At 30.3% G+C, this 25774-nt stretch overlaps 5 protein-coding genes and 1 pseudogene across 8 annotated transcripts in view; all 6 read left to right on the top strand.

The window, feature by feature from the left end:
- Positions 1-2816: 2816 nt before the first annotated feature.
- On the top strand, positions 2817-4809 carry UGT85H7 (7-deoxyloganetin glucosyltransferase). Its single transcript, XM_004489390.4, has 2 exons — positions 2817-3482; positions 3582-4809. The coding sequence occupies exons 1-2, from the start codon at positions 2960-2962 to the stop codon at positions 4517-4519; spliced, it is 1461 nt and encodes a 486-aa protein (XP_004489447.1). The 5' UTR covers positions 2817-2959; the 3' UTR covers positions 4520-4809.
- A 624-nt stretch (positions 4810-5433) lies between these two features.
- LOC101493263 (7-deoxyloganetin glucosyltransferase) lies at positions 5434-7492 on the top strand. The gene is made up of 2 exons (XM_012712641.3): positions 5434-6202; positions 6446-7492. Exons 1-2 carry the CDS (start codon positions 5686-5688, stop codon positions 7396-7398), a joined length of 1470 nt encoding a protein of 489 aa, XP_012568095.1. The 5' UTR covers positions 5434-5685; the 3' UTR covers positions 7399-7492.
- Positions 7493-8152: 660 nt separating this feature from the next.
- Positions 8153-9525, top strand: LOC105851551 (7-deoxyloganetin glucosyltransferase-like; annotated as a pseudogene).
- A 2438-nt stretch (positions 9526-11963) lies between these two features.
- Positions 11964-17546, top strand: LOC101504650 (probable galacturonosyltransferase 14). Of its 2 annotated transcripts, none has more exons than XM_012712640.3 (6): positions 11964-12686; positions 13706-13761; positions 13870-14025; positions 14593-15183; positions 15452-15754; positions 16594-17546. In XM_012712640.3, the coding sequence occupies exons 1-6, from the start codon at positions 12476-12478 to the stop codon at positions 16876-16878; spliced, it is 1602 nt and encodes a 533-aa protein (XP_012568094.1). In that variant the 5' UTR covers positions 11964-12475; the 3' UTR covers positions 16879-17546. The 2 variants fall into 2 exon arrangements, with proteins under 2 accessions (XP_012568094.1, XP_012568093.1); XM_012712639.3 differs by having other exon boundaries at positions 13867-14025.
- Positions 17547-21672: 4126 nt separating this feature from the next.
- Positions 21673-23987, top strand: LOC101504001 (membrane-anchored ubiquitin-fold protein 2-like). Of its 3 annotated transcripts, none has more exons than XM_073365499.1 (4): positions 21673-21828; positions 22163-22436; positions 22663-22827; positions 23553-23987. In XM_073365499.1, the coding sequence occupies exons 2-4, from the start codon at positions 22304-22306 to the stop codon at positions 23606-23608; spliced, it is 354 nt and encodes a 117-aa protein (XP_073221600.1). In that variant the 5' UTR covers positions 21673-21828; positions 22163-22303; the 3' UTR covers positions 23609-23987. The 3 variants fall into 3 exon arrangements, with proteins under 3 accessions (XP_073221600.1, XP_073221599.1, XP_004489446.1); XM_073365498.1 differs by having other exon boundaries at positions 21673-21892; XM_004489389.4 differs by having other exon boundaries at positions 21674-21848.
- An 892-nt stretch (positions 23988-24879) lies between these two features.
- LOC101503674 (chaperone protein ClpB3, chloroplastic) overlaps positions 24880-25774 on the top strand; it is a 7441-nt gene continuing 6546 nt past the window's right edge. The window contains exon 1 of the mRNA XM_073365231.1: positions 24880-25202. Within this exon, the coding sequence (XP_073221332.1) occupies positions 24955-25202 (248 nt within the window). The 5' untranslated portion in view covers positions 24880-24954. The remainder of the gene's footprint in view (positions 25203-25774) is intronic.

The following is a 25774-nucleotide window of genomic DNA, read 5'->3' as shown; positions in this document are numbered from 1 at the left end:
CTGTTTTGTCTCATTTAGTTAAAACTGGTTTATTGGGAAATAAAAATGTTGTTTCTAATGCCTCTGTGCCATGTTCTGTTTGCAAATTGGCTAAAAGTAAAACACTTCCTTTTCCGTCTAGTGCTCATCGTGCTTCCACGTGTTTTGAGATGATTCATAGTGATGTATGGGGACTGTCTCCTGTAACTTCTCATGCTCACTATAAATATTTTGTCACATTTATTGATGATTACAGTCGTTTTACTTGGATATATTTTCTTCGGTTCAAATCTGAAGTGTTTTCTATGTTTAAGAAATTTCTAACATATGTTGAAACTCAATTTCAAACAAGTGTTAAAATTTTTCGCTCTGACTCTGGTGGTGAGTATATGTCTCATGAGTTTCAGGAGTATCTTCAGCAAAAAGGTATTTTTTCTCAACGATCATGTCCAAATACCCCTCAACAAAATGGAATGGCAGAACGTAAGAATCGTCATTTGTTTGATGTAACGCGCACCTTACTTCTTCAAGCTTCTGTACCATCTCGATTTTGGGTGGAGGCTCTTTCCACAACTGTCTTCCTGATCAATTGTCTTCCTTCTACAGTTATTGATCTTGATTCCCCTTTTTTTCGTCTTTTTAAAATTCAGCCTGATTATAGTGATTTACATACTTTTGGATGTGTGTGTTTTGTTCACCTACCTCCATTTGAAAGACATAAACTTGGAGCGCAATCTGCTCAATGCGCATTTATGGGGTATAGTAACTCTCATAAGGGTTTTGTGTGTTATGATGTTTCTAACCAGCGTTTTCGCATTTCTAGGAATGTAACATTTTTTTATAATCAATTTATGTTTCACTGTCTTTCTCATGCCATGAATGATATTGCTATTCTTCCCAATTTTTCTACTATGCCTCAATCTATAGAACGTTTTAAACCAGGAAATGTATATGTTAGAAAACACAAACAACAGGTTATAACCCCCCTTCTCGACCCTGATCCGTCACCTGATCCTGTTGCGGTTGCACCACGACGTTCTAGCAGAGCGCCTTGCGCACCCGATAGATATTCACCAGACAAGTATAATTCCTCACATGCTTCTTTGCCTGCATCTCTCTCTAGCATATCTATTCCTCCTTGTTACTCACATGCTGTTAAAGATGTGCGCTGGATAAAAGCAATGAATGAGGAACTTCAGGCTCTTCAAGAGAATTTCTCATGGGATATTGTCTCTTGTCCTCCTCATATCAAACCCATAGGCTGTAAATGGGTGTATTCTATTAAATTGAATTCTGATGGGTCCTTGAATCGGTACAAGGCTCGATTGGTTGCCTTAGGAAACAAACAGGAATATAGAATTGATTATGATGAGACATTTGCACTGGTAGCCAAAATAACAACTGTTCGCACTGTACTCTCTATAGCTGCTGCTAATGGGTGGACTCTTTATCAAATGGATGTAAAGAATGCATTTCTTCACGGTGATCTCACTGAAGATATTTATATGACTCCTCCTCAAGATCTATTTTCTTCATCTCATGGTGTGTGCAAGCTCAAACGCTCTTTATATGGTTTGAAACAAGCACCTAGAGCATGGTATGAGAAATTTCGTTCCACTTTACTTGGTTTCTCCTTCATTCAGAGTCAACATGACTCCTCTTTATTTATTCATCGCACATCTACAGACATTGTTCTACTCCTCCTTTATGTTGATGATATGGTTATTACTGGATCTGACCAGACATCTATCCAAGAACTTAAACATCAATTGCAAACTGCATTTCATATGAAAGATCTTGGAAACTTGCACTATTTCTTTGGCCATGAGGTTCATTCTACCTCAAAGGGTATATTTCTTCATCAACATAAGTATGCGACTAACCTTATTTCTATGGCGGACCTACAATCAGCTAATCCGGTAGATACTCCTCTTAAGGTTAATGTGAAATATCACCGCAATGAGGGTGATCTATTGTCGGATCCCTTATTGTATCGACAACTTGTGGGTAGTCTTAATTATTTGACAATTACTCGTCCTGACATATCATTTGCTGTTCAACAAGTAAGTCAGTTCATGCACTCTCCTCGCCACCTTCACTTGGCAGCAGTTCGTCGCATAATTCACTATTTGCTAGGTATCTCTCAATGAGGTCTCTTCTTTCCCATTGGCACAGTTCCCAAATTGATTGCCTATAGTGATGCTGATTGGGCAGGGTGTCCCGACACTCGGCGATCAGTCACCGGTTGGTGCATGTTTCTCAGTTCTTCACTAATATCATAGAAAAGTAAGAAACAAACAAGAGTCTCTAAATCCTCTACAGAATCAGAGTATCGTGCTAAAATTAGTTAGACAAATAATAATTTGATTTGATCCTCTTAATTTGTAATTATTAGATATAAATGTTGTAACGATTATTTATACCGAGAAATATCAAAGCAAAAAGGACATCAAACCCTAATTCGTGACATATAAGTGTATTTTTTCTTAAACTAATGTTATGCACACATCAGCACTATAACTGTCGTAAAATATTTATCGAATAGAATTAACGAAAAAAATATTTTTGCAAACAGATAATATATATTTTCACAGCTGTTTGTTTTCATTGTGCTTTTTCATTTTCAGTTTTCTTACATATATTTTAGGATTTGATTTATATGCATTGATAATGTTAAATTTTTTTTACACTTGCATTCGATCAAATCATTTCACGTAAATTTTTGTAGAAATATTTTCAACACTAACTTGAAAAAGTGACATCATAGTATGATTTATTTGGATGCATCTGCAAAAGAAAAGTTTTATATATTTATTGTAACTCATTTTTAGGTGAATGAATATAAACCATCTTATATTCAATTCAGTGTAAAACTGAAATGAATTCGTTCAAATCAATTCTCTATTAAAGCAGTGGCTTATCACTCTTTCTCTATACCTCACAACATACACAATAAACATACAAAAAGGAAAAACCAGAAATGAGTTACATTACTGACAAAAAGCCACATGTTTTGTTGATTCCATATCCAGCTCAAGGTCATATCAATCCATTGTTGAAACTACCAAAAATTCTTCACTTTAAAGGCTTTCACATAACCTTTGTCAACACTGAGTACAATCACAAACGTTTAAACGAATCAAAGGGTCCTAATTCTGTTGATGGTTTCACTGACTTTAACTTTGAGACTATACCAGATGGTTTAACTCCAATGGAAGGTGATGGTGATGTTAGTCAAGACATGATGTCTCTTTGTGAATCAATCAGAAAGAACGTCCTCGAACCCTTTCGCAAACTTCTTGCTAAACTTCATGATTCAGCCATTGCTGGTCTTATTCCACCACTTACTTGCATAGTTTCTGATTATAGCATGAGCTTTACTATACAAGCTTCTGAAGAACTTTCTCTCCCTATTATTCTCTTTAGTCCTTCCAATGCATGTAATTTCTTGTGTGGTTTGCACTTATCAACATTGTTTGAAAAAGGTCTCATACCACTAAAAGGTAACAATAAATCTTCTGTCTTTCTCTTTTTCATAGGTGTAGTGTAGTTAAATTGTTCATATGAGCTTAAATCTAACAACTTTGTAACTTGATATGCAGATAAGAGTTATCTGACAAATGGATATTTGGAAACTAAAGTAGACTGTATTCCAGGACTGAAAAACTTTAGACTGAAGGATTTGCCTAACTATATAAGGATTACAGATCCTAATGATTCCTTGGTAGAGTTTGTCATCGAAAAGATGGATAGAGCTCACCGAGCTGCGGCTATTATTTTTAATACTTCTAATAAACTTGAGAATGATGCAATGAATGCACTATCCTCTATGTTCCCTTCTATATATGCCATTGGCCCTTTATCTTCATTTTTAAATGAAAGTTTGCCGAATCACTTGGTATCTTTAAGTTCCAATCTTTGGAAAGAAGATAGCAAGTGTCTTGAATGGCTTGAATCTAAGGAACCAAAGTCTGTTGTTTATGTGAATTTTGGGAGCATGACGGTTATGACTTCGGAGAAACTGTTAGAGTTTGCTTGGGGTTTGGCTAATAGCAAACAACCATTTTTGTGGATCATTAGGCCTGATCTTGTCATTGGTGGCTCTGTGGTTTTGTCATCTGAGTTTGTGAATGAAATATCAGATAGAGGCCTAATAGCAAGTTTGTGTCCACAAGAGAAAGTTTTGAACCACCCTTCAATTGGTGGATTCTTGACTCATTGTGGATGGAATTCAACCTCTGAGAGCATATGTGCTGGAGTTCCAATGTTGTGTTGGCCATTCTTTGCTGACCAGACAGCAAACTGCAGATATATTTGCAAAGAATGGGAGATTGGGATCGAAATCGATACGAATGTGAAGAGAGAGGAGGTGGAGAAGCTAGTGAATGAATTGATGGTGGGAGAGAAAGGAAAGAAGATGAGACAAAAGTCCATTGAGTTGAAGAAGGAGGTAGAGAAGGACACAAGACTTGGAGGTTCTTCATACATGAACTTGGACAAAGTGATTAATGAGGTCTTGCTAAAACAAAATCGAACATAAGTTTGGAAAGAAAGACTTATTTTTCACAGTATCTTGAATTTGAATTCCATTATCATGTCAAAGATCCATTTTGCAACAAATAAAAAAACTTTTTCAGTGTGAAATACTAGTTTAAATTAAAACTCTCCTGTATCATACAAGATTGAAATAGTTTTTGTTAGGAACAATAATTTTTATTTTATGTCTGCCTATGTTCTTTAGTGTGAACTTCAACATTTTAGTGAGTATAATTGTTATGATGCATTCACTTATGTTGAGTATGCAATTATGTATATTTTTTATTTTCTAAATTCTATATCTTCAAAGAACAACCTTGCTGTGAGTGTGATCCTTAGGATGCAAATGAGAGGATCAAATTTTAAATATCAGGCATAAGATCATTTTTTTTTAAAGAACAGGTTAATCTTTTACCATACCTTGGAAATTAGTTTTACTATAACAAAAATAGTAGTTTACTTAGGTCAGAGATTTAAGATTAGTCAATTCACATTACACATTCACCAAATTATTTTTAAATTATTTTTACCATTAATTTAAGATCAAATAGCCAAGATGAATACCTACATCTCACATTTAGTGTGTGGAATCCAAATCCATTCATCACCGTCCTTTTCTTATGCTTCTAACATCAATATCAGTAGTAAGCGGTTACTTGACATGTTTGCATGTGTTATAAGAATATAAATTTGACTGCGTGCATTCAGACAATTTTGATTATCTGAACAGCTCAAATTTAAAGGTAGAGTTTGATTTTTCAAAACAAAAGTTTTGACTTTGAAATCTAAATCATCTAATTTTGATCTAAGATCTTGTGATTACGTGCAACACACAACCCGAATCCGTGTTATAATGAAGCATAAAAGATCAATTAATAGCATAAAACTGAGTTACTATAAATTGAACTTATCTTATCAGTTATCACAAAAATCACAGGGCATATCAGTACACTATCTCACACTTTACAGTTTCTTTTCTTTTTTCCTTTAGTTTTGCTATGTTCTTTTTTTTTGTTGATAAAACTTATGTTCTTTTTTGTTGTTGATAAAACCTATGTTCTTTTACCACCAATCCAATAATTACAATGATATTTTCTCTATATAAAAGCAAAGACTTGTCTCTTTGTTTCTCAACCTCATCTTACACACACACAAAAAAAAGATTCAAACATGAGCAATTATGCAGAGACAAAACCACATGCTGTGTTGACTCCTTATCCACTTCAAGGCCATATCAATCCAATGTTCAAACTAGCAAAACTACTTCACCTTAGAGGCTTTCATATAACCTTTGTCAACACTGAATACAACCACAAACGTTTGCTTAAATCAAGAGGTCCTAATTCTCTTGATGGTTTCATTGACTTTAGCTTTGAAACTATTCCAGATGGTTTAACTCCAATGGATGGTGATGTTAGTCAAGACTTGGATTCTCTTAGGGAATCAATAAGAAAGAATTGCTATCAACCCTTTTGTGAAGTTCTAGCTAGACTTAAAGATTCTGCTAATGATGGTCTTATACCTCCCGTTAGTTGTTTTGTTTCTGATAGTTTCATGCCATTTACTATGCAAGTTGCTGAAGAACTTGCACTGCCAATTGTTCTCCTTTTTCCATCTAGTGCTTTTACTTTCTTGTCTGTTTTGCACTTTAAAACACTGATTCAGAAAGGTCTCATACCACTCAAAGGTAACAACTCATTTATGTTCCTTTTATATCCCTAAGAGAAGTTTATGTGTGTGTCTATATATCAAGTTTAAGAAAAAAGGTCTGCGACCGCAATCTGGACTGGACTAAACATAAAATTTGTGATGTATTTGTGATTGGATTTGAGGCTGCGTCACCCGCATTTGAGGCTGCGGCCGTGTTTTAAAACCTTGATAAATAATAATATAGTTTCAAGATATTGACTTTTGCAATTATGATATGCAGATGAGAGTTATTTGACAAATGGATATTTGGACACAAAAGTTGATTGGATTCCTGGGTTGAGAAACTTTAGGCTCAAGGATCTACCTGATTTTATAAGGACAACTGATCCTAATGACTTGATGATAGAATTTGTCATTGAAGTGGCAGATAGATTTCACAAAGCTTCTGCTATTGTTTTCAATACTTCTAATGAACTTGAGAGTGATATTATGAATGTTCTTGATTCTATGTTCCCTTCTCTATACACTATTCATATTGGCCCTTTTGCTTCTTTTTTAAATCAAAGTCCACAAAATGATTTAACATCTTTAGATTCCAATCTTTGGAAAGAAGATACTAAATGTCTTGAATGGCTTGAAACGAATGAACCGGGATCTGTTGTTTATGTAAATTTTGGCAGCATCACGGTTATGTCTCAAGAGAAATTGTTGGAGTTTGCTTGGGGTTTGGCCAACAGCAAGAAACCTTTTTTGTGGATTATTAGGCCTGATCTTGTCATTGGTGGTTCTGTGATTTTGTCATCTGAGTTTGTGAATGAAATTTCGGATAGAGGCCTAATAGCAAGTTGGTGTCCACAAGAGAAAGTTTTGAACCACCCTTCAATTGGTGGATTCTTGACTCATTGTGGATGGAATTCAACCACTGAGAGCATATGTGCTGGAGTGCCAATGTTGTGTTGGCCATTCTTTGGTGATCAACCAACAAACTGTAGATTTATTTGCAATGAATGGGAGATTGGACTTGAAATTGATACTGATGTTAAGAGAGAGGAGGTGGAGAAGTTAATCAATGAATTGATGGTAGGAGAGAAAGGAAAGAAGATGAAGGAAAAGGCCATGGAATTGAAGAAGAAGGCTGAGGAGGACACAAGACCTTATGGTTCTTCATACATGAACTTGGACAAACTTATTAAAGAGGTGTTGGTTAAACAAAAATTAGATTTAAGTTGTTAGAATATTATAAAATATCTTATAATATTTTTTATACTATATGATAGTATCTTAGATCATCTCTTAAGATTGATTATATATTGTTCTTGTTCTGAAAGGAAGTCCCTTTTTTCCTTCCTGTGAAAATTGTTCTCTTGGATTTATTTGTTCAATTGTTTTACTTTATTTCTTAAACTTTTTAAATCAGTAACAAACTAATGAAAATTCTTAAAAGTAATTATTTTTTAAAAAAATTGATTTTTATGGAAATTAGACTTTTGTTCTATTTGGAAGTCAAATTACATGTTGTATTAGATTTCTTTAACAAGGCAGGTGAACTATTTTTTAGTGTTAAATGAACCCAAACAAATTTTTAAATACAAACAATTATGAAATTGGAGTATTGAATCTACTGTGCCAACAAATTTGTAATAAAAAATTGTCAAAATTCAGCTACTAGATCTTTGAAAATTTACTCATGATTCATATATGCTCAAAATAATTGATTTGTTTAAAATTTAGTTTCAAACCAAAAAGAAAAAGTAAGAAAACATAATGATTTATCCATTATTCATCACCATATTTTTCTTCTGCTTTACCCTGATCAAAGGTTGTGACATGACAAGTTTGTGTGCATAATGATGAGTCAAAGGTAGGTGTAAGTATGTGCGCATTAATGTAACAGCATTGTTAAGTATTAAAATATAAACCGTACACTATAAACCTTAAACCTTGATTGCAACCGTTATGCAGTTGGAGATGTAAATAAGATTGACCAAACTCTGCGATCACACATCTTTTTTCTATCTATAAAAGCACATGCATATTCTCTTGTCTATCAATATCCTTTACACACTTAACATACACAGCAAAAAAAATCAAAGATGAATATTTTGCAAATAGAAAGCCACATGCAGTATTGACTCCATATCCACTTCAAGCCTCAAGGTCATATTAATCCAATGCTCAAACTAGCAAAACTTATTCACCTTTGAGGCTTTCACATAACCTTTGTCAACACTGAATTCAATCACAAACTCTTGCTCAAACCAAGGAGTCCTAATTCTATTGATGGTTTCACTGACTTAAGCTTTGAAACTATCCTAGTTGATGGAGATGTTAGTCAAGATATACACTCTTAATGAATCAATCCAAAAAAAGTCCTTCAACCATTTTATGACCTTCTTGGTAGACTTAAAACCTCTGCCAATGATGGTCTTATTCCACATGTTACTTGCTTAGCTTATGATGGTCTTATGACATTTAGTATACAAGCTGCTGAAGAGCTTTCACTACCTATTGTTCTCTTTTGTACAGCTAGTGCATGTTCACTCTTATTTGGTTTGCACTTTCCTTCATTACTTGATAAAGGAGGTCTCATTACACTCAAAGCCTAAGGTATCAAATTCAATCTAAATTTTTCTATTCATATGAAGCAAGGACAACACTAATTTTATGTATGTCCTACGTTAGATACAGACACTCGTACGACACCTATACAACATATGTCAGATACCTCATTTAGATTCCGATTGATGGTTTTTGACTTGTTGGATTTTGCTTCTAACTTTGATTATGTGAATCAACAAATTTCACCTCTCTTTGATATTTTATAAGATAATGCTCATATATATGTATCTATGTATGCATACTTATGTGTATCATTAGGCCATTGAATTATGTATGTAATCAGGGTATGCGGATAAGAGTTATCAGACAAATGAATATTTGGAGACTAACGTAGATTGAATTCCAGGTATGCAAAACTTTAGAATGAAAGATCTTCCTAAGTATGCAAATACAACAGATACTAATGATTCAGTAGTAGAATTTCTCACAGAAGTGGCTGATAGAACTCAGAAAGCTTCTGCTATTGTTGTTAATACTTTTAATGAGCTTGAGAGTGATGTGATGAATGCTCTCTCTAATATGGCTCCTTCTACATATGCCACTGGCCCTTTTCCTTCATTTTTAAAGCAAAGTCCACAAAACCATTTAGCATCTTTAGGTTCCAATCTTTGGAAAGAAGATACCAAGTGTCTTGAATGGCAAATAGTAAGTAACTTTTATTGTGGATCATTAGGCCTGACCTTGTCTAATATTGTTTGAGAAACTATTTTTTCTGCATAATGAAGACTAAGGTAAGTTCAAGTAAGTCCAAATCACATTCACATCTTGAATTTGGTTACCAAAAGTAATGTGTTGCTATAAACCTTGCTAATCAACCTTTTCCCATCTCTAATTATTGGATCATTTCTAATTATATCATGACATGCCACCATTGATAGTTTATGTTTTTAAAAAGATATTCCATTTCTAACCAAAGCATCATTTTGCTTCACAATGAAAAAAATCCATGAATCAGTTCAGTGCTTAAATGTAAAAACAAAAAGCTCTTTAATCTAATTGTGTTTAAGCAACACTTTCTTGATTTACTAAACCATGTGATAATTTATTATCAAACAAAAGTAAAGTATTAAACTTTTGTTTACACTTCAAATACACCTAAATTAAAATCTAAATTAAAACCTAATGATCTATAAAAAGGGTTTCTTGCTGTTGGCCAAACCCAAGAAAACTCCAATAGTTTCTCTAGAAACATAATAGTGATGCTGCCAAAATTTACACACAGAGACTTGACTAACTATTCACTTAAAAACTAATTTTAACTAATTTTCATTGTTTTTAAAAATATAAATAATTTTTCATTAAAAAGTCTTTAACCTCTTTATTAACGAGTAAATTTTAAGAAATAAAAATAGAAAATATTTATAAAAAAACTATTAAATCACTATTACCTTCCATTGATTTAAATCATCAGAAATAGTCTCCTAGTTAAAGTCGGGAGAATTAGGACGCTGTGCAAATGTTTGTGGTTGTAATGTAATCAGTGTGAAAGCCTTTAAAGTGAAGAAATTTTGCTACTTTGAACAATGGATTGATTGATAGCCCCTTTTAAATTCTATTTTCTCCAATTAAATTTTTTAATTTAAATTATTTTTATTCAAGAAACCAATAAATTCAATTTAGTAGTTTACAAGAATTGAAGATATGATTTGAAATTTCAACCAATTCAATTAATATATTATTTTTTTTGATAAATAATATATTATTTAAATATTCAAATAAATCTATTCAAAAATATTAATATAGATATAAGGTTGATGGTACGTTAACTTTATGAGTAATTATGTAATCAATTATTTTATTTAATAATTTAATGTAAATAATTAATTTTATTAATTCAATTATTAATAATTAATAATTAATATAATATATTAATGATTAAATATACATAATTTTATATAAATTTAAAATGTGTAATTATATAATTTAGACAAAATTATTTTCTTTCAAAACTTTTTTTTTGCAATTGGAATATATAATATATATGGAATCAAAAAAAATATCCATAGTCAATTATTTATTATTAATATTATTCTTTTTTTACGTATATTAATATTATTATCTTAATTAGTAACTAATTCATTTTGTATCTTTAATATTCAGATATATCATTAATTTGGTTCCTAGATTATTATCTCTAATCACTCCTACTTACTCTATGACCCAAAAATATACTAGATTATTCCTAAATTATTCTCAATCTATCAAGTCATGCTATCACTCTCTGATTTAATATGATTTATTGTTTATTTTTTTGACTAAAGTTCATTATACTTCTACGATTAAATAAAATGCTAGAAAGTAGGTGATTGTTTTCACTTGTGTATTATATTTTGTTAATAATCTCATATATTGAGTGTCCATTGTCTAAAGAAGAAGATATAACACCAAATCATCTTCTTCAAATTTTAAACTCCCATATTAATGTTCTACATTTTCTTTTCTTTTTGTGCAAAAAGCATTTATATATAATATGTGTATATTATCTTTTCGTGCAACGCTATAATTCCTTTAATTCTAATGGACTCTGTAAGTGAAATATGTTTTGCTTTTTGAAATTATCATACCAATGTAAATAGTTGTGATTAGTAAAAAAAATTTACAACACATTCAATATAAATTGTATTATAGAATAGATGAATTAAGTAGAAATCACCCTTTTTTTTTTACCATACAAACACAAGTTTAAAAAATACTTAAAAAGAGAAATGTTTACATCAAATATCAAAAATATACACTTTATAGTTGTTTTAATATTTTTCTCTCTCTCTCTTTAAAATTCCATCAAATACAATCTCAATATATTTTATGTTGTCTGATTAATATATTTAAATAACACAACTCTACTTAAAACACAACAACACAAATAAATAAATAAATAAATAAATAAAACAAAGAACACTCTAATCTAAATCTCAAACTTGATAAAAAATTAATATAAATCTCAAAAACCAAAAAAAAAAATTATAAATCTCAAACATGACCTCACACCACAATTTCCCACATTCTCATGTGAATCTCATTCCCCTCTCACTAATACATAGTTAACAAATGAATTAACTAAAATTAACCACCATCATCTCATAATAATTCCATCCACATAGTCCTTTTAAGACTTGTCCATGAACATAGGACCCCTCCCCTATAATTAACTTCATAATAAATCCATTTCAACATTTCCCCTAATCTTAAGGTCAAACATAACCCCACATTTTTCTCTCTCTCTCTCTTTCCTTTCTCTCTCCTCTCTCTAACCCAACACCATTTTGACTCACACATAACCTTTTCATAATTTTTTTTCTCTTTCTTTTTTTCATTTTCATAATAATAATTTACCTGAAATAGAAAAATAATTAATCTCTCTCTCCCTCGCTCTCTCTCTCTTTCTCTCCCTTTGATCCATGGAGGTGGAAGAGGAACTTGAACAGAACCCAGAAGAAATTTGATTCCTTTCATATAGATTTAGACACCCATTTGGCTAAAAAGTTCAATGCGGTATTTGAAAAGATTAATAAAAAAATGAGATTCAAAGGGTCATCATAGTGATTGTTGGATCTGATGGTGGGTTTTGTGAAACAATGTCAAAGGAAAATAGTTTGTATTGATGATGATGTATTTTCATGTGTGAGTTGTTGTAGAGTGTTGTTGTCGGTGGCAACGACAAAGTGGTGGTGCAATTGCATCATAAACGACGATGCAGCTTCAGTTCTCGCCTAGCATGAGAAGCATCACGATATCAAGCAACAATGGGTTTATTGACTTGATGAAGATCAAGGTCGCAGCTTGTCACATTTCTTATCGAACCCTTTTCCATACTATCCTCATCCTTGCTTTTTTGTTGCCTTTTGTCTTCATTCTCACTGCTGTTGTTACCCTTGAAGGTGTCAACAAGTGTTCCTCATTTGGTACTTCTTTTATTTTTTATTTTATTGCCTTTTCAATTCAATTCTTCTTATTATGTATCATCCTCTTTTGTTATGTTTTTTGCTTTTTTTTTTTTGGTTATGTCGTTTGGATTTGGATAGTTTTTGGATTGGCATGTTTTTTTTTGTTTGTTAGTTTTAAGGTAGATCTTGATTTGAACTGGAGTTTGAATCTTGACTGAAATGGTCTTGCACAGATTTTACTTACCTCCTGGCAGAATTTTGGATTATGGCCCCTATCTCTTGGGAACAAGAGGATTAAGATAAAAAAGTTGTTTGAATCTGTGATGGAATGATCCTTGCACATATTTTACTTACCTTCTGGCTGAAGTTCGAATTACGGTCCCTTTCTCTTGGGAACAGAGGGTTAAGAGAAAAGAAAGTTGTTTTAATCCGAGTTTGAATTCTGATTGGAATGATACTTGCATAGATTTTAACTTACTTTCTGACCGAACTTCGGATTCTGGCCCATTTCTCTTGGGAACAAGAGGGTTAAGACAGAAAAAAAATGTTGTCTTCATGGAATTATTTTAGGTGAATTATAAATTGTTTTTATTTGTGGTTATGGAAATTTTCTAGCTGGATTTTTCCTTCATTTTCGGATCTCAAGTGTGATTATATAATTTGAGCATTTTATTTGCATGATTTGGCTTCATTTGAGCTTTGTATCAATGAGGTTGATAACGATGATGATGATTATGTTTTCCTGGCATGTATTGGTGAACTTTGTATCTTGTTATGTCGATTCTTTCAGTTGAGGAATTGGTGATGTGTGCTTTATGATTTAGAACTGGAAAACTATCTTGTGTTTTCATGAAATGATTAAATTTGGGCTAATATTTGCTCTGTTTGAGTTCTCTGTCTATACAAGCTGAATTCTGTTGTTGTCAGTTGTCAATATAACATAAGTTTTGATTTATATATTTCTATTTTTTCGAAAGTATTTGTTGTTTACAGTTTATGTCTTGTCTTTTATTGGCTCCTTGTGTTTTCGTCTCCAGATTGTTTAGGTAGGCGATTAGGACCAAGGCTACTTGGCAGGGTCGACGATTCAACGGTAAATTTCTTTTTTTTTTTTATGTTAAAATAGATTATCTTATCTTGGAAATTTTGGTTAGACAACTTTATCTGAATGCTTCTTGTGATGATGGTAACAATGCAGCAGAGATTAGTTAGAGATTTTTACAAGATACTCAACGAAGTGAAGACTGGGGAAATTCCGCCTGGTTTAAAGCTTCCAAATTCATTTGATCAAATGGTTTCTGATATGAAGAACAATCAATACGATTCAAAAACATTCGCTTTCATGTTAAAGGGAATGGTAAGTTGCATTTTCTGTTTACATCTTTTTTTATAAACCAAAGACATTTTTTGTTTACATTAGTTATAGTATATTTCTTGATTTAAAAGGATTGTCTGAAACGAGTTCTGTTGATATTTTTCGAATCTTATAGGTAATCTAGCACATGGATTGAAATAAAAACACACATTTTAGGCCCTTTTTGTCATTGAAATTTGAATATTAGAAAGTTTGTGATCCTCATTATTTCTAAAAGATATTCATTACTTTTATGGATCAGTCTTTGGAGTTTGAGAAACATTTGTACGTATGCTAGACTAAAGGCACGCTTGTGATACAACTTATTTTGAAAAACTCACTTTTAGAAAAAATAAATAATTTTAGGAGTTTTCATCTATTATTAAGATTTAAAAAAAATTAGAATCTGAAAGAAAAATAAAACTAAAAGCGGCTTCAAATGAGAAGCTGTTTTGAGTAACTTATCCTGAAAATCATTTACGATAGATGATTTTTTTTTTTAATGTGGTGGCAAATGATAATTATATTGATCTTTATTACGATTCTAACATCTATGCCTTCCTTAAACAGATGGAGAAATTTGAAAAAGAAATCAGAGAATCTAAATTTGCAGAGCTGATGAATAAACACTTTGCAGCAAGTTCTGTCCCTAAAGGAATTAATTGTCTCTCTTTGCGTTTGACCGATGAATATTCGTCAAATGCACATGCGCGCAAACAATTGCCGCGTCCGGAGTTACTACCTATGCTGTCTGACAACTCTTACCGTCATTTTATTTTGTCAACCGATAACATCTTGGCTGCTTCAGTAGTTGTTGCCTCTACTGTTCAGTCATCGCAGAAACCTGAGAATATAGTCTTCCATGTCATCACAGACAAAAAAACTTATGCCGGTATGCACTCGTGGTTTGCACTAAATCCTCCCTCGCCTGCTATAGTTGAAGTCAAAGGCATTCACCAGTTCGACTGGTTAACGAGAGAAAATGTTCCGGTACTTGAAGCCATAGAAAGTCAAAATGGTATCAGAAATTACTACCATGGGAATCATATCATGGGAGCCAATCTCACTGATACTACTCCACGTAAATTTGCATCGAAATTGCAGGCGAGAAGTCCAAAGTACATATCTTTACTCAACCATATCCGCATATACATACCCGAGGTAAGTTGAATTCATCAACAATCACTTTTTCTGTATGGTTTCTCCATTTTGACACAGGAACACTTAATTGCAATTGTGATTATGATGTGAACCTTTAAATTGTGGCAAAATGTGGTCAGACGCAGTCAAAATTGCGGAGACCTCAAAATCTGCTATGCTGCAGCTGCAATTGCGGTTGCTGGTTGTGATTTAAAACCATTAGATTAAGTTAGAGAAAATCTTCCTAATTTTATTTTTGCCGATTGTGTTTGTCTTGTGTGTTGAACAGCTTTTCCCGAACCTTGACAAGGTGGTTTTCTTGGACGATGATGTTGTGGTTCAGCATGATTTGTCTCCACTTTGGGAAATTGACATGAATGGAAAAGTTAATGGAGCTGTGGAAACTTGTAAAGGTGAAGACGAATGGGTAATGTCTAAGCATTTTAGGAACTACTTCAATTTTTCCCATCCCATCATTGCAAAGCATTTGGATCCCGACGAGTGTGCTTGGGCTTATGGGATGAATGTCTTTGACCTTCAAACATGGAGAATGACAAATATTAGAGAAACTTATCATTCTTGGCTGAAAGAGGTATAAAATCCTTATATCCTCAATCTAATATCATTTAATCATTCGACATTTGATGGTTTTGGTATATTAATATTTGAAATGTAGCAAGTCCTGGATTTAAACTAATGCTGCTGTACTGGCTTAAATATTTTGTTATCTATTACTCCTTCCATTCCATTTTAGTTTTTCGTTTTAAGGCTGTTTTCTAATACCAAGAAAATCAATAAAATTTGTTACTTTTGAATTTTGATAAATTATTTGTCTATTCTATAATACTCTTAACTATTTATTATTTCATTCTATCTATGTCTCTCTTTGTAATAAATAGTTACAGGTATTTCTGACAAAACAATAGTTAATGTTGCATTGAACTTTGAAAACAGCAAATAAATAAGAACAATTTTTTTCTTCAAAAGTGATAGTTAAAAAGGAACGGTGGGAGGAATATATTTGGTAATTGGTGGGTAGTAGTGTGAGAACACACACAACCTTCAGTTTCCTCTGTTGTTATCTTTTTATTGGAAATTTCTTCTCTTTGAAAGTTAGGGTTGGGGAAGCCATAGGATTGGCCTTTGTAAGAGAATCACGAAAAATCTGATTTGATTGTTCGTGATTTTATTTCATTTTATTCTCTTGATTTTTATTTGATTTGACTCGGTCATTATTGAGGTATGATCATAACAGCACTAACTCGTCATTATTAGTTATAATTGATGAGACAACTGCTATTGTAATTTCTTTTTCTATATAGATAGTAGTCCAAGACGATAGTAATAAAGTAGCAATAAAGCATGAAAGTGTTATCCCTTTTTTATTTGTTTGAAGAAGTTATGATTAACAGCTTCTGTTGTGTATTGCAGAATTTGAGGTCAAACATGACTATGTGGAAGCTTGGAACTCTACCACCAGCTTTGATTGCATTTAGAGGTCATGTTCATCCAATTGACCCCTCTTGGCATATGCTTGGTTTAGGTTATCAATACAAAACCGATGTTGAAAATGTGAAAATGGCTGCTGTTATTCATTACAATGGCCAATCAAAGCCTTGGTTAGAAATCGGCTTCGAAAATCTTAGACCATTTTGGAACAAGTATGTCAATTATTCAAATGATTTTGTTAGGAACTGTCATATCATGGAATCATAGTCATCCAATGAGAAAGCACTATGATTTGAACATCACATCAGGGGATACTACGAAACGGAGAGTAAAAAAATTACAGGTTTCATCTAAATTTTTGCAGCTTGAGATTTTCTTCGAGATGAATTTGGTTGAGAGGACACAAAGTGAATCAGGACATGGTGGATGGATTTTGATGCCACCCCCTACCGTTTTCGAATACACGGTGTATGTCCTGACTTGGACCTGACGTTTCAGAGTCTTGTTGTTACAAACGCGTCCTCTAATTTTGGTTGGTGAAAGGATATATACTATTATTGGTGCATCAAAGATTCCTTAGTGAGAATAAACTGAATTCTCAAGACAAAAAGGGTCACACATCACATACATGTGTCATCAATATATAGTTTGGTGTTGAGAACACAAGTGCTAGGACAGTTCATTTTTTTTTTTTTATAGTTTGTTAAATTTTTGTTAGCAACAATCTTTACCTTCACCCCTTTTTGATTTGATATCATGATGATGATGATGGTGGTGAATTCTAGGGTTTAGTTCATGAGATTGCTTTGTTACAGGTCCATTGGATTAGGAAACTGTCTGTAGGATATATATAATTTTATATTATAGTTATTTGTTGTGTATGATTATACCAGACATTGGAAATGTGCAGATAATTATTTTTTTCCAACACTTCATCCAAGTATAATTCCTTAAAGTTAATGTTCTCTAGATGTTTGCACATGATATATTATGAAGTTTAATATGCATGTACTATCGGCAAATTCTAATATGGATTACGTTACATTATTATGGATTAGTACTTGAAAAAATATTTAAAACTTAACGACTACAGACGTCGTTTCTTAGAAATAAATGTTAATAATTGTTTTTATTTATATAAATGAGATATTAACTATCATATTGTCGATAAAAATAAAGAAAAACAAATATGTATTTCGTATTAAATCAACATTAATTATATCACTGTTTTTTTTATGAAGACGTAGAGAGTTAGAGCATCTACAGCGGTGAACTCAAAATGGGTTCTTTAGATGGGGTCCACTGTGCCACATCATCTTGAAGCAATTCACTAGTTTTCTACTCCAACGGTGAACTCAACATGAAAGTTCTACTATGCCACATCACCCTAAATCAACTCATTCGTTTTTTACGGTTTAACTTTTAAAAAATTATATTATATTCCATTACTTTAATGTATACATTAATATTTAGTTTTATTATAACTTAAAATATTAATTTAAATATTCTAATTAATATTATTATACATTATTTTAATTTAAAATTTTAATAAAAACTTTAACAAACTTCTGCAACAAAAATTGTGAAGAAAAAATATGAGTAACAAATTGTTTCTATTAATGAGCTAACAATCGTAATTAAAGGAAAAAAAAAAAAGGCTAACGGTTATATATTAACTACAAAAAAGCTAATGGTTACAAAATTATTATTATTTAATAAATTAAAAAGAAGTTAATGGCTATAAATTAATAAAAAATGATAAATTTATTATTATTAATAAATTAATAAAAGGTAGAAAAAAAAGGTAACTGCTTTGAAGCACCGTTCCTTCCTGACAGTACCGTGATGACACCTTGGCACAACTCCAACGGTGAACCCACAAAAAACTGGAAGTTAAGTAATTACACGCTGACGGACGAACTCATTTTCACTCCCGTTGTAGATGCTCTTATGAACTATACTCTATAAAGTATTGTCAACTATTGTTAGAATTTTCGATGATTTTCAAATATCTATCTATAGTGGACTATTTATGAAAGTTGTCCAACAAAATATGATTGAACATATGTGTAAAAATTGTATGTAAAATTATAAATTTGTTATTTATAAAAGTGGTCCAACAAAATATTGAAATATGTTTCGAGGTAAGTGTGAAACTTGTATGTAAAATTATAAATTTTAACAAAGAAAAAGGAAACATGTTGGAAAATAGCATGAATGTGAACTACACGATAAAAGTAGCTTTCTATTTTTTGTTAGGCAAAAATCCTATAGTAAACAATCATATATACTTAGAAGGGGAAAATTACCAAAAAAAATTATCATTGTAACATAAAATAAACTTTGAAACACCATAACAAATAATACCTAGTTTGGATATCATGAAATTCATCAACCTTGTATGTTTTAACTTCTTGCTTAGTTTCACAATTTTGAATATAATAGTGTAGAATTTTTGTAAGACATGTACACATTGAGTTTATGTAACCTTCCCAATGAGGGGTGATGAAATTGTTTTGAATAAAAGAGACAAATTTTGTTAAAGAATTTGGAATACATGTTTGAATATGAATTTAAAGAGTAGCTTATGTACTTGAATTATTCATGTGTCAATTACTTCTACATACTCTTTTGTTTGAGTATGTAAATGTGATAACCCTATGAAGGCATGATCTTTATCTAAGATTAGTCCAAAGTATTAATCATTAATGTTTAAAATTTGAAAGTGGTGCAAAAATACACAAGCGTCATTTGTGATGTACTCCATTAAATGGAATTAGGTTGAGTCATGATGTGGCATGGTTTCTTTCAATATATACCTATTCAAAGTATAGTTACCTTATTCAATCAAACAATTTAGGACCACTGCTACTATTATATGTTAATTTTTTTTTCTCTTTCAACCAAGAGTCAAACATGCATGTGGAATATTATTGCACTTTAAATTAATATTTCATAACCAAATAATTAGATACAAGTGATTAATTAACTTTAGTTGAATTTAAATTGTTTTGAAGAATTTAAATTTTAACTAAAATAATATTTGATAAAAATTATTTAGTTTCTGATCAAACACCAAATCACTAAGAACCTTTTTAATTTACCATTTAAATCGGAGGGTGAAAAAAATATTAATTTTTCATCATAATATTTTTTGTATTTACATTCTTTTCAAGGTCAAGATGTACTTTCATTTCTGTTAGAATGCAACCTTAGTGGGAGAGTGTCCTTAGTCCTTATATTTAGCTCCATGATAAGGTTATCATAACTTGTTTTTATTGAAAGTGGGCCATGACTATTAATGAGTAGGTTCATTTTTTTTTTATATAGATTTTAGGGGTTGTACAGTTATTCTCATGTACCAACCAAATTGTGCTGATTAGACAATTTTTTTTTCTTTCGGTACTACAAATTGATTAGACAAATTATATATATTAGTTGTGAATATTTATTAAATACAGTTTAATTTATAAATTTTATATACACTATTAATTATTGATGTAAAATTATTTTATATAAATACATTCAATAATTTATTACTAGTTTACCACATTAGTTAATGTGATTAAAATATATGACTTATTATATTTATTAAATGATGTTATAAGACATTATTAAATATATATGTAAAATAATTTTACATTTGTTTTACCTAGAAATTAAATTTTTTATTTTTAAAATGAATAATATGGTACAATAAGCTAAATCTATGATAAAGAGTGACTAATCAATAATGGAGTCTTATCTAGCATTTTCAAAAGGCAAATGCCACATATGAAATCTATCTTCTTATTATATACAACAATGATTCCAACCATTGCATCGATACTTCCACTTTTTGGGATAAATCTACTTCGTTCCTCCTATTAAATATAAATATCTTTAGGGGCTGATTGAACAAAAGTAATTAAGATATTTCTCCAAAGATTTTATTTCTCACATCGAATCCAACCAAGTATCTCTAGTTGAGGGGAGTATCTATGCCACATTTTAACATGACTATTAAAAAAATGAATTATGAAAGAAAATTAAAGATTAAAAAAAATATAATAACAATTAAGTAATTGAATTTAAGAAATTAATAAATTTTAAATTCATAATAAATTATTTAGAAAAATCCAATATCAAATTATAGCCAAAATAATTCTTAGTCATATTTTACAAAAATTAAAATTAAAATAATAATAAGTCTCTAATTCTCGTACTAAAATGTGATAAAATTGGAGATTAATTTTTTTTAATGGTACTATGTTTTAGTATTATTCTTAAAATAATGGACAAATATATATTTATTTTCGCCCTTTTGTTCTCTCTTTTTGGTATAAATCATTTGGTTTTCTAACCTTAACAAAAAAAATTAGTATAAATGATTAGTTTCTAGTCTCACAAGTACAAAAATATTTGATATATTAGCATGGAGATTTGAATCAATGATATTTCTCTTTCTCTGTATTTAATATATGTGAATTTATATTGAACTCTTTAAAATCAAATAAAAACAAAATTAAAGAACGTTTGTTTTTAAAAAAAGTATTGAATATAAGAAATGTTTGTTTTTAAAAAATTGAAAAATGAACTTGAATATATTGACATTAAATGTTAAACTTAATATAAATACTTATACATTCAATTATTATTCGTAGAAAACAAATTAAATCAATTAAACCGTTAAATCGTCTTATATTACGTTACTGATCATGTATACGAAACTTAAAAGAATTTAGATATTTGTTGAGATATGTATTAATAATAGATATTTAAATAGCATATACATTCAAATGAAATGTTGCAATGAAATATCAATGACAATTTTTAATTTAACAGTTGGATTGATTTAATTCATTTTTGAAAATGGATTTTTATTGTAACATCAATGATATTTTCCTATTGAAACAATAGAGAGTATAAGGAATGTTGTTACTAATTGCTATGCTGTATCACGTGACCATCATGTTGCATAGAATGGTAATTATAACATTTGAAAAGGTTAAGAATGTGGTAACTGATAGTGTGACAGACACATACACGCATTTTTGTCTGATTCACGTTTTGTAACAGTTGCTGACACTAAAAAAGTTGACACTTTTGATTCTATGTTGTGATGTTGAGAATAATTAACATGTTCCATTTCATGTGATAATAATCAATCATCATTCAAAAAAGAAAACACTTTTTTATTTTTCAAACAACTTCTCTGCTTCACACAATTTCCACCCAGTTAAGAGAAAACACTCAAGGTTTAATTTTTTTTATGTTGTTTGAATTCTTGCTTGATTTGAAGGTGACCCAATTGAGAATTCAATATGATTTTGTGATTTATTGGATTTTCATAAAATTTTAATATTGCATTGTTTTTGGCTTTAGCTCTGCAAGATTTGTTTGTTAGATTTCAATCATTATATTCTGTTTTGTTTATTTCTTTGGATTTAATACACATGGCTAGTTTTTTGTCATCAATTTCATTATCCATATTCTTATGCCAAAATATTTGATCAGAAAATTTTCATCCTTTTTCTTTGTTTTCTTACTTATCCAACTTTTTCTGTTTCAGGATTGAGAGGACTCAACTTTTATATTTGCATCAAATTTTGCACCATAATTGAAGAAGATAGTTTGGTTTAATTCCTTCAATTCATTCAGTATTAAGAACTCAATTTGAAGTGATTTATTGTGAAAATCTCTCACTTTGAGTATGACTGGAAGACAAGATCAATTAGAGATCAAGTTTAGGTTGAGTGATGGATCCGATATTGGACCCAAAAGTTTTGCTGCTGCTACTAGTATTGCAACATTGAAAGAAATTATTCTTACTCAATGGCCAAAAGGTTAGTTTCGTCATTTTACCTTTTTTTTCACAGTATAAATTAATTTTAAATAGAAATTTTATGTTTTGCTATATCATATCATTAATTTAAAGATGTAATTACACGAGTGGAATGATATGACAAAATAATGATTTTTCATTAGATGTTATGTCATGTAAATTGATGAACTTTATATTAAGGTAAAAAGTGAAATTTATTGGTTGTATTTTTTGTTTTATTTTTGAAGATAAGGAGTATGGACCAAGAAGTGTAAAAGATGTGAAGTTAATTAGTGCTGGAAAAATATTGGAGAACAACAAAACAGTAGGGGAATGCCAAAGTCCTTTGTGCAATCTTCCTGGTGGAGTTACAACAATGCTTGTGGTGGTGCAACCACCTAATTTGGATAAAGGTCTTCTATCTATTATTATTATTTCTACTTTTTTATTTATGTTAGAAGATTTTATCAGAAAAAACGCTGCTCTTTTAAAGTAACTGTTGGTAATACATTCTTTTAATTATTGATTTTTACATTAAAATTGATGTCCAACACTATATTTTTATTTTTTGTATTTTCTTAAGTAATATTTTTTTATCTCTCATCAATTTTGTGTCTTGGTGTATGAACACATTCATTCTACTTGTATTTTTATACAGTGTTGAGTGTTGAGTACGGCGTCCACAAATTTGTATTCAAATAATACTATTGTTTTAATGAATTATTAATAATTGATATGTAATTTTTTTAAAAGTAATACGCCTTTTAAAAAGTAATTAATTTATTAAGAGTAAAATTAAAAATATTCAAGTTGAGTCAAATTTAGGTCAGTATGATTCAATGGCATAAGAACAAATTCAATTCAAAATTCGACTTAAATTTATCATGAACCTTTTTTTTAACTCAAACTTGACTCAATTCAAGTCAACAAATAGTTTGATTCAACTCGATAACTCGAATCAAATAATTCAAGAAAAGTGCGATAACTTTTTAAAAACTATATCAATCATATTAAGTGTGTTAAAAAAGATTGTTATTATAAGATTCCATATTTGTGTTTGAACATTTTTTAGTTCATATAAACTTGATGTGCTTTATTTGATTCTCGTTGATTTTCTGATTGTATTTTATTGAAACAGGTGAAAAAGAAGCAAGTGAAGCACATCAAAGCAAATGTGTTTGTGTTATATTATAGTATCCATGATTAATATAAGATGCCCTCTTTTTAGCTGGTTTAAATTCACATTTGTATTCATTCTTATTACAAAAAATTTATGGCTTTGAAATGTTTCCTCACACACAAGTTCTTTGGTTGTACACCTTAGTTTCTTACACACAATTTTCATAGATCATTTTTTACCTTGACATATTGTAGTTGTTGATTGAAATGAACTCTATCTACTAGTTTACCATCATGTCCTTGATTTCCATTTCAAAATTATTCATGTGTCTTTGCTTGATGCAAAATGCTTCAAGAGTTAAACTTGTATACCAATTGAGGCAATAGTAAATTAACTACTAGTACCTAAATTGCTTATAAAGTGGTAGTAACTCTATTGGTAATTTTAAATAATGTTATTAATAATAAGTGGATTTTTATTGTGCATATGTCAATTCATACAGTTGTTCTTTAAATTAGTAATATCTAAATAATGAATGTTGAATATTTTTTAAGACATAATATAATAGAATAATAATATAGTAATAACGATTTAATTAATTTTTAAATTTATATTTAGTTTAATAAAAACTATTTAAATGACTAAAACAGTATTTATATTTTGTCAAAAACATTATTTACATTATTATTACATTCATTTTCATTGATTATAGAATCAAAATCTCCATTGACTATAAATCATTACCCTAACATTATTACACATTCCTTTCCAATATATAAAAACTGATTTTTTTTTTATAAAAATCACAATTACAATAAAAAATGATTATTTCATAAAAGTATAAAAATTTACTCCATCAAAAATCAAATTGATAAAAATAATAAATACTACAAAATATAAAATCAATTTGAGAAACCAATAAGAATAATTTTTAAATGAAAATTCAAAAACTATCATATGCATTTTTATAATAGACGCTAAATTAATATAAATTATTTTTAATAATTTTAAAAAATAATTCTTTATAAGTTATTCATTTAAAAAATAATTATCTTTTTATAAAAAAAAATTAAATAAAACTTCATGAAAAATAAATAAATGTTTATGAACAAACACCAAATAACTTTTACTTTTTTAAATATTTCCTCTATAATGAAATTTTACCTAATTAAAAATTAAAATAAGACATTTCAATTCACTTTCATTCCATAATTAATAGTGAACTTTAAGATAAATTAAAATGCAATAAAAAAATGAAAATAAAAAATAAAAAATAAAAAATAAAAAAATATCTATTAAAGAAGTGGCCACGTGTGTGAAGCTAGGAGTTACTTAAGTTAGTGTACTGTGCACCAAGCGTAGCGTACCCTATAACGTGTTCCACTCTTCACTCTCACCGCGTCGGAGTTTCCATTCTCCGATGATGCCTTCTACGTCGTCGTTTTCGACTCTCATTCTAAACCACTCCGTTCCTATTTTCCGCAACCTTAACTATTTTCAATTCTCTCCGTTTCACTTCTCCGTTGCCTCTTCCTTAAAATCCAATTCCCTTAAGACGTTAAATTCACTCCCCTTCAAGAATAAAGAACATTTTTCTAATGGCTATTTGAGAATTAGAAGAAACCCTAAACAATTCACTGTTCGCTGCACCGATTCAACTGGAAAGGTAATTACATTATTATTATTAGGATAACATGCAATTTCTGCATTTTATTCATTATCCCTATATGAAGTGTTTTCAAATAGGGGTAACAGTGACACTATGACACTATATGTAACGCAGCAAAAGTTGAACGAACTACTATTTTTTGCAAGTGTGATTTAGTAAAAAGTGTTGTCTAATAGTGGTCCTAACAGCACTATATTACTATAGTGTAGAGGAAGTTTAACAAATTGGTATTTTCTGTGATCTGCGTGGGACATATATTTGTGTGTTTGACTCTTCAGTCTTATTTTATTGTATTGTCATCATCTCATAATATCGATAATGGGGGTGTTTGGAAGAGGTTGCATTGGTTAATTTTATGACATAAAGGATGTGTTTTGATTGACTTATGAATTTATTGTAGGTTATCTACTCAAGCACTTGAGACTTGAGAGAGTTTATAAATGTAGCTTATGACATATCTATAAGTCAATTTCTGCTTATTTTAATAACATATTATACGAATGTCATTTTCTGGTTAGATCTTGAAAGTGTAGTAGTTTATATTGGGTTTTGATGCAATGACAGGTTACAC

The sequence above is a fragment of the Cicer arietinum genome, chromosome 2 (genome assembly GCF_000331145.2).
Source record: "Cicer arietinum cultivar CDC Frontier isolate Library 1 chromosome 2, Cicar.CDCFrontier_v2.0, whole genome shotgun sequence".
Lineage (NCBI taxonomy): Eukaryota > Viridiplantae > Streptophyta > Magnoliopsida > Fabales > Fabaceae > Cicer > Cicer arietinum.
Note: the sequence above shows the minus strand (reverse complement) of the source record. Positions and strands in the feature narration are given on the sequence as shown.